The following is a 12,908-nucleotide window of genomic DNA, read 5'->3' as shown; positions in this document are numbered from 1 at the left end:
AAGGTTGATACAACAAAAAGAAAAGAAAAATAAAGTCCTAATTAGAGGGAGAGCAATATTTTTTTTATCCAATTGCTGCCAGTTTAGAGGGCTAATCTCTGCCCACTTGGTTGCCTAGCAACCAAGGAACAGCCAGGTTTCAGTTAGGGGACAGGCAGATTTAGGCCTCACTTAGACTTCTTCCACAGATTATCTAATTTGCACTGGATTATATGGCAGTGTAGACTCAAGGCCCTTCCACACAGCTATATAACCCATTTATAATCTTAGATTATCTGCTTTGCACTGGATTATCTTGACTCCACACTACCATATAATCCACTTCAGTGTGCATTTTATACAGCTGTGAAGAAGGGGCCTCATAATCCAGTTCTGAGCAGATAATGTAAGATTATCAATATACAGTAGAGTCTCACTTATCCAACGTAAACAGGCCGGCAGGATAAGTGAATATGTTGGATAATAAGAAGGGATTCAGGAAAAGCCAATTAAGCATCAAATTAGGTAATCGTTATACAAATTAAGCACCAAAACATCATGTTATACAACAAATTTGACAGAAAAAGTAGTTCCTTGCGCAGTAATGCTATGTAGTATTTACAGTAGAGTCTCACTTATCCAACACTCGCTTATCCAACGTTCTGGATTATCCAACGCATTTTTGTAGTCAATGCTTTCAATATATCGTGATATTTTGGTGCTAAATTCATAAATACAGTAATTACTATATAGCATTACTGTGTACTGAACTACTTTTTCTGACAAATTTGTTGTCTAACATGATGTTTTGGTGCTTAATTTGTAAAATCATAACTTAATTTGATGTTTAATAGGGTTATCCTTAATTCCTCATTATCCAACATATTCGCTTATCCAACGTTCTGCCGGCCCGTTTATGTTGGATAAGTGAGACTCTACTGTACTGTATTTACAAATTTACCACTAAAATATCACAATGAATTTAAAACACTGACTACAAAAGCATTGATTATGAAAAGGCAGACTGCGTTGGATAATCCAGAACATTGGATAAGCGAATGTTGGATAAGTGAGATTCTTCTTTAATATGAAATAATTACTGGGATAGAATAATGCAGAACAATATAATCTCTAAAACCAGGACAGTAAATAAACAGGGGAATTCCACACAGGAAACAATCAGGGCCAGCTAACACCTCCCAACAAAGTATTCCCATCATCAAAGTCTGGCAAATCCTGTTTTCTCAGGGCCACAGACAGTAGAAGCACATAAAATATCGCAAACAACATCACTCTGAAAACAAGGGTATTCCAGACAGGAAACAATCAGGGCCAGCTAACACCTCCCAACAAAAAATTCACTCAGGGAGGAAACAGCCAGGCTTTAAAGCTGCAAGGCAATTACATCCTAATCATTTTTCCTAATTGTAGCATTCATACTTGCCTCCAACAAACAAAAAAAAACAATCAGAAATATTGTATATTCACAACCTTTAGGAAATAATATCCCCTGATGGCACAGCGTGTTAAAGCGCTGAGCTGCTGAACTTCTGGACTGAAAGGCCACAGGTGTGAATTGGGGGAGCGGAGAGAGCCCTCACTGTTAGCTCCAGCTTCTGCCAACCCAGAAGTTCGAAAACATGCAAATGTGAGTGCATCAATAGGTACTGCTCCGGCGGGAAGGTAACGCAGTTCCATGTAGTCATCCCACCTGACCTTGGAGGAGTCTACGGACAACGCTGGCTCTTCGGCTTAGAAATGGAGATGAGCACCAACCCCCAGAGTAAGACACGACTGGACTTGATGTCTGGGGAAAACCTTTACCCTTGACCTTAACTACCACCAATTCCTCAATACTTTATTTCCCATACCACCATACTTCGCCACAGCAACGCGTGGCCGGGCACAGCTAGTATATATATATATACACACACACACACACACTAGTTGTGCCCAGCCACACGTTGCTGTGGCGAAGTATGGTGGTATGGGAAATAAAGTATTGAGGAATTGGTGGTAGTTAAGGTAAAGGGTAAAGTTTTTCCCCTGACATTAAGTCCAGTCGTGTCTGTCTCTGGGGGTTGATGCTCATCTCCATTTCTAAGCCGAAGAGCTGGCGTTGTCCGTAGACTCCTCCAAGGTCATGTGGCCGGCATGACTGCATGGAGCGCCGTTACCTTCCCGCCGGAGCAATACCTATTCATCTACTCCCATTTGCATGTTTTCAAACTTCTGATTTTTTTTGTCTGTTGGAGGCAAGTATGAATGCTGCAATTAGGGGAAATGATTAGCATGTAATGGTCTTGCAGCTTTAAAGCCTGGCTGCTTCCTCCCTGAGTGAATTTTTTGTTGGGAGGTGTTAGCTGGCCCTGATTGTTTCCTGTCTGGAATTCCCTTATTTTCAGAGTGGTGTTGTTTGCGATATTTTATGTGCTTCTACTGTCTGTGGCCCTGAGAAAACAGGATTTGCCATACTTTGGTGATGGGAATACTTTGTTGGGAGGTGTTAGCTGGCCCTGATTGTTTCCTGTGTGGAATTCCCCTGTTTTCAGAGTGTTGTTCTTTATTTAGTGTTCTGATTTTAGAGATTGTATTGTTCTGTTTTATTATACCACATTAATTTTTATATATTCTGATTTTAGTATTTTTGAATACTTGGAGCCAGATTGTATTCATTTTCACGGTTAACCGCAACACAACAACAACAACAACAATAATAATGATAGTAATAATAATGACTTTGGTAATACACAGTGCTTCACTCCCTTCGCAGCTTCCTTTCTGGAAGAATCCTTTCTTGGGAGGTGTTAGCTGGCCCTGATTGTTTCCTTTTGTGGAATTTCCAATTTCCCTGCTTTCAGACTGTTGCTCTTTATTTACTGTCCTGGTTTTAGAGATTATATTGTTCTGCATTATTCTATCCCAGTAATTATTTCATATTAAAGTAGAATCTCACTTATCCAACATTCGCTTATACAATGTTCTGGATTATCCAACGCAGTCTGCCTTTTCGTAATCAGTGTTGTTGTAGTCAGTGTTTTAAATTCATTGTGGCATTTTAGTGGTAAATTTGTAAATACAGTACAGTAGAGTCTCACTTATCCAACATAAATGGGCCGGCGGAATGTTGGATAAGTGAATATGTTGGATAATAAGGAGGCATTAAGGAAAAGCCTATTATACATCAAATTAGGTTATGATTTTACAAATGAAGTACCAAAACATCATGTTAGACAACAAATTTGGCAAAAAAGTAGTTCAATACGCAGTAATGCTATGTAGTAATTACTGTATTTATGAATTTAGCACCAAAATATCACGATATATTGAAAACATTGACTCCAAAAATGCTTTGGATAATCCAGAACGTTGGATAAGTGAGTGTTGGATAAGTGAGACTCTACTGTAATTACTACATAGCATTACTGCGCATGGAACTACTTTTTTCTGTTGAATTTGTTGTATAATATGATGTTTTGGTGCTCATTTCGTATAACGATTACCTAATTTGATGTTTAATCGGCTTTTCCTGAATCCCTTCTTATTATCCAACATATTCACTTATCCTGCCGGCCTGTTTATGTTGGATAAGTGAGACTCTACTGTATATTGATAATCTTCTATTATCTGCTTATAACTGGATTATATGAGGCCCCTTCTTCACACCTGGATAAAATGCACACTGAAGTGGATTATATGGTAGTGTGGAGTCATGATAATGCAGTGCAAAGCAGATAATATAAGATTATAAATGGGTTCTATAGCTGTGTGGAAGGGCCTTGAGTCTACACTGCCATATAATCCAGTGCAAATTAGATAATCTGTGGAAGAGGCCTAAGTGAGGCCTAACTCTGCCAGTCCCCTGGGCTGAGTTGGTTCCTAGGAGACCAAGTGGGCAGAGATTAGTCCTCTAACTGGCAGCAATTGGATAAAAACAATTATTCCTTTCCCTCTAATTAGGACTTTATTTTTCTTTTCTTTTTGTTGTATCAACCTAGAGGTGTGGATGATGGGTTGTGTTGTCAAATTTCGAGGTTGGGGGTCTGTAGTTTTGTTGTTTTGTCGGTCGCCGTGATGCCATCACTCATTTATATATATATAGAAGATAAATAGGCTTATCCTTAAAAATGTACCTGTTCCGATTTATGAACAAATTCAACTTAAGAACAAACCTACATACCTTTCCTGTTCGTAACTTGGGGACTACCTGTACTTTGAAATAATGAGAACTATGGTATTTATATGTGAAGGAGAGAACATGAGCCATATGGAGTTCAATGAGGCCCCTTCTACACTGCCATATAAAATCCAGATTATCTGCTTTGAACTGAATTGTATGGCAATGTAGACTCATATAATCCAGTACAAAGCAGATAATATGGATTATCTGCTTTGATAATCTGGATTATATGTAGTGTAGAAGGGGCCTGAAGACTACCTAAACATTTTTCTTTTTCCACTGTACACATCCAGAACCTCTTACTGCTCTCTGGTTTCTCTCTCTCATGAGAGTTAAATATTACTGTCTCTTGATGGATGGCAGGTCAGGATGGAAAGGTTCTTATACTACTTATTTTTACCATCCACAAATAACCTATAATTGCCTTGAGAATTTTATCAAGGTATATTCTGACACAGGCAAGTATCCAACTATGTAGATCAGTGGTTCCCAAACTTTTTTTTTTTTTTGACCAGGGCCCACTTGACCGGGGACCACTTTGACCAGGGACTGCTCTCCAATATTAGTACCAAAAGAGTTACGAATTGGTTTTTGGTCAACTTTAGATTTGGGTTAGTTATTTGGGGTCTTGATTCAGAAAGGAGAGGAAAAAATAGATATAAATAAAGAGGAAGGAGTTTCGCGGACCGCATTTTTGTTCTCATGGCCCACTGCTGTGCTACAGCCCACAGGTTGGGAACCACTGATGTAGATGCAGATGTTCCATGCTGGTTCGTTTTCTCATAACTTGGCAGAGACCTAGGGCCCTTCTACACAGCCATATAACCCAGAATATCAAGGCAGATAATCCGCAATATCTGCTTTGAACTGGATTATATGACTCTACACTGCCATATAATCCAGTTCAAAGCAGATAATCTTAATTTTCTATGGCAGTGTGGAAGGAGCCTTAGAATAATCAAGTATCTTCCTTTTCCCTCATTCTGGAATCCAGAGGTCAGACCAAAAAATGTTGCCTTCTCTAGTAAGGCTCAGTTGTCTTAAGATATTTAATAGGTGATTCTCCCACAATTATGTGAGGTTTCTTATAGGCAGTTGTATGTCATGCAACAGCATTTATGTTCAGGAGCTACGTTGGTTTTAGATCTGGTGGCTGTTGCTGACATTGCATTATTGGTTAACCTCAATGCAGCACCAAGAGATAGTAGTGGTTTGTGAAATATTCAGCTACCATGTTCTCACAGTAACTATTACAGTTGGTTATAAAAACTCATTTGTGTTATAATACAGAAAACATGGTGTCAATATTAAATCAAACTTTCCCTGATAACTTTCTTCAGTAGTTTCCTGACATGTCTTGCAATTCATTTTATGTTTTCTAGGTGTATAAGATGTGAACCAACATTTGTCAGTGCAAACAAGTCATGTACCTGTCACAATCCAAATATTTTAGTAAGTGCAACAAAATATGTATAGGAGATATATTACAATGTGTTTCTCGTACTAGAAGGTTCCGTTTTTCAATCTTCACCTGGTATGTTCTCACTTTGAATACCATGAGTCCTTCTAGAATATCTGTGATATTACCAGAGATGTTTTCACATTGTGTTGAAGTGTTCAAGTTGGCATGCCTTTCCATAATTCTGAATTCAACGTTGTGGATTTGATCTCAATATATCATCCAGGTATTGGGGCATACCTGTGTAGTCCACACAGAAATAAGAAGCAGGAATGATTTTCTCTCCCATCCATATGCTTCAAAAATTGTCCAGAATAGAGGAGGTGCAATACATCTCCAGCACAAGAAGGAAATAAGTGAAAAATCTTCATGAGCCACAGGCTTCACTGTAGGGATGGTAATCATACAGCCTCAAGATTTTGTTAGACTTAATTTCCCATTATTCCTCATCATTAGCTAGGACAATTGGCTAGGGTAGCTAGGACTATTGGGAGTTACAGTCCAACAGCATCTGGAAAACTGCATAATTTCACCTAGTGAGAATATTCTTGATTGAACCTTTGTCTTTAAGAAAATATGTTCCTAATTTGATTTTTCGCAATTTTCTTTTCAGACAGGGGGTTTATGTTTTAGGAGCCTTGGAAATTTCCCTCCAAAAGAAACTGCAACTGTACGGTTTGGAAAACTAGTAAGTTATAGTCTCTTTATTTGTATACTTTTTTTCTGTTCAAATGCTCAAAGCAGTTCACCAAGCATATGCAATAATCACAGCAACAGTATAGATATATTATTAACAATCTATCATTAAGAATATATAATAGAATATATAACTATCTCAGTTAACAAAGTAAATGTGTTCTTGAGCATTACATGTTTATTAGAAATGTTGGTATTAGAAGCAAGACTAAGCAAGAATTACTACCATTATTATGTGCATTTATGTCCTGTATATTTTTCGTTTTGTCACTCATGATGGCTTGTTGTGTGCATTCAAGTTGTTTCCAGATTATGGCAACCCTAAGATGAACCTATCATGGAGTTTTCTTGGCAAGCCTTTTTCCAAGGTCATTGCCCTTCCCTTCTTTGTGGGCTGAGAGAGTGTGATTTGCCTGAACTCTCCCTATGAGCTTCCTTAAGCAGGCAGGCAGGCATTCAAACCCTGGTCTAAGTTCAGCACTCAAACTACTATGCCACACTGGCTTTGCATAGTAGCTTATAGTAGTTCTAACAAACATAGCTTAAGTATTGACAGCACACAAAAGTTACAAATGTAAACCTTCAAAAAAATTAAAGTGCTGGAGCATGGGATTACGTCCTGAATGTAGCTTTCATTTATTATTTATTTACTTACGTCATTTCTGTTCCGCCTTTCTCACCTGAAGGGACTCAAGGCAGCTTACAAGTAGGGCAAAAATTCAATGCCAATAAAAACAACAATACAATAAAACATAAAACAGTTAAGAACAATTTACATAAAGCATTAGAAACAACATGGAGCAATATACAAAACTTAAAACATATAAAATGCATACTTCAATTCATCCAAAAACCTTGCGCATAATCCATAATCCAGACTGTGTTGAAGCCGTAATTGCTTATTTGTTAAACGCTTGCACGCATAGCCCGGTCTTTAGCTTTTTTCTAAAGCCCAGAAGGGATGGAGCCTGCTGAATGTCTCTGGGGGAGAGTTCTACAGCCAAGGAGCCACCACTGGAACAATGAATTTCATAGTTTACTGATATAAGATCCTGGTCTTTCGCCTTAAACATTGTAAAACAATTTACAGTGATAACCTTGACTTAAGAGTTTAATTTGTTCTGTGACCAAGCTCTTAACTCAAGATGCCTTATCTCAAAGTGAATTTTCCCATTGAAATGCTATTAATCCATTCTGGCCCCTTAACCCACTCCACCCCCATTTTTGTTACGCGTTTTTAAATAAGAAAATGTACTTTATAGATAACAAATTATGTATAAATTCACATTCGCATGGAACAATAAAAAAAGAAAGAAAGATCAACTTTTAAATGGTTGAAGGACAAAGTTGTGGCTAGGAGGCACTAAGCACAAAGTGAAGAGGCATATTGTACTCCTTCCAGACTCCCTCGCTCCCTCCTTCCCTCACTCACTCTCTCTCCCTCTCTCTCTTCATGAAACCAAAGATACCAGGAATAAAAACCATACAAAATCAACTAACCCAAAGTTCTTCAGAGGCCCCTTCCACACAGCTGTATAAAATCCACATTAACTGGATTATATGGCAGTGTAAATTAATATAATCCAGTTCAAAGCAGATAATGTGGATTATCTGCTTTGATAATCTCGATTATATGGCAGTGAAGAAGGGGCCTATGTCTGCACTGCCAGATAGTCTGGGATAAACAGATAATCTGGAATGAGATCCTGGGACATAGCTGATTTGAAAAAGAAAATGTGTTGGGCAGTGACTGCACATGATGGTGTTGGATTTATATCAAAACAGTTTTCTCTTTAATGTAAATTGCATTGCAAACACACCCCATAAAAAAGCAATGATCAGGATGCAATCCCATGTACCAGGATTTCTCAACTATATTTCCCTGAAATGATGGTGTCCCTTGAGTGGTCTCAAGATGTTCCATGAGAGGTTATGATTGTAAAAGAATAATATTTTTGAGTTATAATAATTTTTGTACAGGGGTTTTCTGAGACTTGAAACTTATTTCAAGGGTTCTTCCAGGGAAAAATGGCTGAGAAAGGCCGCCATACACACTTAACAGGGACTAGTTCCCACTGAACACAGCAGTGTTTATGTTTGTGTTTTATTTTTGAATCAAGCAACAGCTTGATTCTTTCTTTTTTTAATTTGCAGGGCATTACCTTGATATCTGCCTGGTTTTCGAAAAATCTTCGAGCAGCAGCAGCTGCTTGTTTGGTATGTTTTGGATTGAGATTTAATAGAGGATGTAAAAATTCAATAGTTATACATTTATTTTTAAAAAATAAATTTCTAAAATAATTTTACTTTGCTTGTAAATTTAAAAAGTTTCCAGAATGAGCTCAAGGAGAAAAAAATAGCTTCTCTTCACTTTCTTTGCTGAAGGTTAATGGAATGGCGCTGCTAGATGACTGCTGTGGGAGTGCTTATCACCTTTCCCTCAGCTGCAATCATATACCAATTTTGGGAAAATTATATAGTATAAACCACAATGCTACATATACTCCATTGGAAGAAATTTCTCTTTGTTCTTATATGTAATGGAATTTAACCTCCTTGGATATGAGATGTTTTATCATCATTTTAAAGGCATAAATATCAGAACAGTCAACTGGGGCCCCATCTACACTACCATAAAATGCAGTTCCTGATCCCAGATTATCTGCTTTGAATTGGATTATATGGCAGTGTAGACTCATAATCCAATTCAAAGCAATAATCTGGGATCAGATACTGGATTACAGCAGAGTAGATCCAGCCTGTTTGGGAGGGATCTTCCGTTCAAATAGGTAAAAGTGGTTGAGACTTTATATGCAGGTGTTGTTTGACTTCCATTAACCCAAGTAGCAATATCTAGAGAGCCACAGGTAACCACTTCAGTTTGATTTTGAGGAAACCATGTATTCAAAGCTGAATACATTTCAGCTCCCTTCTACACTGCCATATGCACTATATTATCAAATCAGATAATCCACATTATCTGCTTTGAACTGGATTATATGAGTCTACACTGCCATATAATCTAGTTCAGATCAGATAATCTGGGTTTTACATGGCAGTGTAGAAGAGGCCCCAGAGCCCTCTTACTTTTAGTTGGGGGGGGGGGAGAGAAATTTCGAGTAGAAACTTTATTCTTTTCCATTAAATCACTGCAGCTCCAAATTGATTAATTTTGCTGTCATTGTTTCTTCATCTCTAAAATTAATTTAGACACAATAATTGAATAGTTTAGGAATTTGAACTTTACCCCTCAAAACTAATTTGTTCTTTTTAAAAAGGAGTGGGATTTGGAAATTAAGTCTTAATGCATAATTGTGATTGGTGCATTTCACCTATACATTCAGTGGAAGATAACAGTAACATTTGCTCATGACATTACTTGGGACTAGCTTGCCCTTTTGGAAATGGAAGGAATTTGTATCTACTGAAGATTTCTAATAGATTAGAGGAAGTAGGAAGGCAGTTACCCCCAATTTACTCCATTGTTGTGGGAGTTCACAGGGAGGAAAAAGAACTGAAAATCTTCCCCCGCTTCCTTCAGAATTGTTGCTCATGGGAAGTCTGAGGGCTCTTTTACACTGCCATATAATTTAGAACATCAAGGCAGATAATAAGCATTATCTGCTTTGAACTAGATTATCTGAGTCTACGCTGCCAGATAATCCAATTCAAAGTAGATAATCTGGATTTTATACAGATGTGTAGTAGGAGCCTGAGTCACACTGAGGACCTAAATCAATACTGAACATTTCAAGAAGGTTGCACCATTACTTCATGTTAAAACATTTTCACAATCTGTCATTAATTGTATTTGGTCTATCTCCTTGCAGTTGTACTCCAACCTGACTTCTTGCCAAGCACTTGGAAATATGTGTGTGATGAACATGAATATTTTAAACACTGGTAGCACTGATGCATGTGGCTTGTTTCAGTATGTCTATATAAATACCGTTGGACTTGGTACTGTTCATTCAGTATCATTTTGGTATGTGGCCTCTCCTACTAACTTTTTACTCATGTAAAATTGATAGAATATCACAATACTTAAGCTTCAATTACTGTTGTATAACTTTTTGCAGGAGGCAGAATCTTCCGTGGCTATACTATGGTGACCAGCCAGGATTGGCAACACAGGTCCTTGAAACCACCCCATTTCCAACTAGTTTCACTTTTAAAGGAACAAACAATGTACGTTTTCAGGCTTGCTTTAATGCAAACTTTATTTCAGTGGACTTGCACAGGGATTCAGTATAACATTTTAATATATTATATATCTTATAGGGATATCAGTTATTACAATGTAACCTTACATTTGAATATGTACCATAAAAGTAGTAGTGTATGCAAGAGTAGTAGCAGAGTATACTTTGGACCCTAATTTGCATGTCTTTATCAGTCTTCTCAGCCATCTTACTTTTCAGTCCATTCACAGAAGCTACAATTGTCTTTCTGCACTCCATTATTGCATTTCTACAAATACACAGGCAGCTCAGTTAGGGTATCAGGAGATTTATAGAAAAACAAATGCTTTGCAGATGTTTGTCACTGGTATAATGTAATCTGTGAGAGGACTTGTTTTTTGCAAAACCTAGAAACTTGTATGTCTTCTCTGTTTTGTTGAAGTAGTTCTATCTTACACTTTCCCGATTGTAGCTGGATCTATACTGTCCTATAATGCACTTCAAACTGCATTATATGGCCATGTAGATCCAGCCCTAGTTGAGTCCTGGTTTATTATGTAGCGTTTATTTTAATTTGATTTATTTAAATGTTCTCTTAATATTATATCTCTCATGTCCCACCACACTTTGAAATGAGAAATTAACTTTTCATGTTTGTATTATAGTCTACTTGTATAGTGAACTTAATGGTAAATCAAATTTACATTTCATTATCTGAATTACTTTGCTATGATTAATTATCAGACTCAAGAGAAACAGGTATATTAATACACTCTTGTTCCTAATGTTGCACTTATGCATAAAAAAATTAAAATCTCAATTTTTAAAACTACTTTGTTCTTCTGTTCCCAGAACATAAAATTGGATTTTATTGCAGCTTTGTATGATGCAGGAGGAAATTTTCTTCAATGGCAACATTTAGAAGATGGCATTTTCCAGGTAAGCCTATGTTCAATTTCTGCACTTTATGAATATAAAGACTGAAGTACAATTGTGGAGTTATGTCAGCAGTCTACAGAATTAGCACACCACCAGTGCTCATTTTCAAATAATTGCTTTTGATATCTCTTTATTATTGTTTCTAAACAACAGTAATCTTCAGTTATACTGTAAATCAGGTATTGGCTGCTGTATTGCAGCAGGGGACAGCTTCTTCCTGTGGACAAGTGTGGTATGTCACACTGCCCCAATTTTATTGAGAAATTCCAAACAGAAAATGCATGTTTTGGGAGCCACTAGATGGTGGACAATTTATTCTCCACAAATTTCCTCATAATTTGCATACGAGGTTAGGAGAAGGGATTCAGATGACTGAGATTATATATTTTTACTGTCACTCATTATATTCAGAACTGTCTGCCCTGGAGACATATTTCTGAAATGTTTGAAAAGTTATTTTATGCAAATAATTATGGTATAGGACAGATTAGCTGCTCTCAAAAGATTGAACAGAACACCACATCAGTCAGATGAAACCTTACTGGTACAATGCAGCTTTTCCTGCTGTATCTCCACCTCACAAACAGACTGCAAGAGGAAGGGGGAATACAAATCTTTCTGGTTCAGTTGATAGAAACAGCTCCAGGATTAATCTCATTTATTGCATTTTTGCTTATTAATTTAGGGGAGGAAATAAGTTGCAGCATTCTTTTTATTATTTTAAAGTTTGTGTTTTGTTTTGTTTTTGAATACAGCTTTGTCCAGATACATTGACCAGACTAAGTGCTGCTTACACATTTGGAACTACTTACCAGCAAAAGGTAAGCACCTTTTAAAATGATGTTAAATATTTCCATTAACCACATTTTAAATGCTACTAAACTATCATTTTTATACATTTGTGTAAGATGGCTTTTCAAGTTTGGGCAAGAATAAGGTGCTACATGTGCACACAAGAATTGTTATTGATTTATGAATTACAACAAGCTGCAGTAAGTTAGAAAATGCATCTAAGTAGCATTGTATTAAATACCCATCATAAGAGTCTTCTGCCTCTTTGAAAGTGATAACAGTAGATGATGCAATAAAAATATTCAAGTTCAGTTCCACGCTCATAACACACGCTGAATGTTATGTTAGGGAAAGGATGAGAATTCAGCTACAAAAATATATTAAGTAGTCACATTGTGCAATTGTGCTTATCACATCTCAAATAAAAATATGGCACAGAAGAGATACAGAAAAGAGATGGCTGGGTTGGTTGCAGAATGAAGGGAATGTTTTTTGAAAACTACAATATTTAGAATTTTTCTAATGTGAAAAAAAATATAAGTAAGGGAGAACATAATTGAGGATTATGAAAAGTGTTCACAGCATTGAAAAAGCACCACAGAATTCTAACTCCTTCCTGGGAATCATGGCGGTTTAAAGTAAAATAAAAGTTGTAATTTTGCAGTGTGGATGCACCTTTAGT

At 37.0% G+C, this 12,908-nt stretch overlaps 1 protein-coding gene across 4 annotated transcripts in view; it reads left to right on the top strand.

The window, feature by feature from the left end:
- The window catches only part of LOC100559654 (meckelin), a 49,185-nt gene that overhangs the window by 11,063 nt on the left and 25,214 nt on the right, over positions 1–12,908 (top strand). For 3 of the 4 annotated variants that reach the window (XM_062980178.1, XM_003219490.4, XM_062980179.1), the window contains exons 5-11: positions 5,542–5,611; positions 6,232–6,306; positions 8,469–8,531; positions 10,145–10,299; positions 10,394–10,502; positions 11,348–11,434; positions 12,190–12,255. In XM_062980178.1, the coding sequence (XP_062836248.1) occupies positions 5,542–5,611; positions 6,232–6,306; positions 8,469–8,531; positions 10,145–10,299; positions 10,394–10,502; positions 11,348–11,434; positions 12,190–12,255 (625 nt within the window). The remainder of the gene's footprint in view (positions 1–5,541; positions 5,612–6,231; positions 6,307–8,468; positions 8,532–10,144; positions 10,300–10,393; positions 10,503–11,347; positions 11,435–12,189; positions 12,256–12,908) is intronic. The other variant, XM_062980177.1, reaches the window with a different exon arrangement.

Source organism: Anolis carolinensis, chromosome 4 (assembly GCF_035594765.1).
Source record: "Anolis carolinensis isolate JA03-04 chromosome 4, rAnoCar3.1.pri, whole genome shotgun sequence".
In the NCBI taxonomy this organism is placed as follows: Eukaryota; Metazoa; Chordata; class Lepidosauria; order Squamata; family Dactyloidae; genus Anolis; species Anolis carolinensis.
The sequence above is the reverse complement of the archived record's forward strand: the minus strand, read 5'-3'. Positions and strand labels throughout refer to the sequence as shown.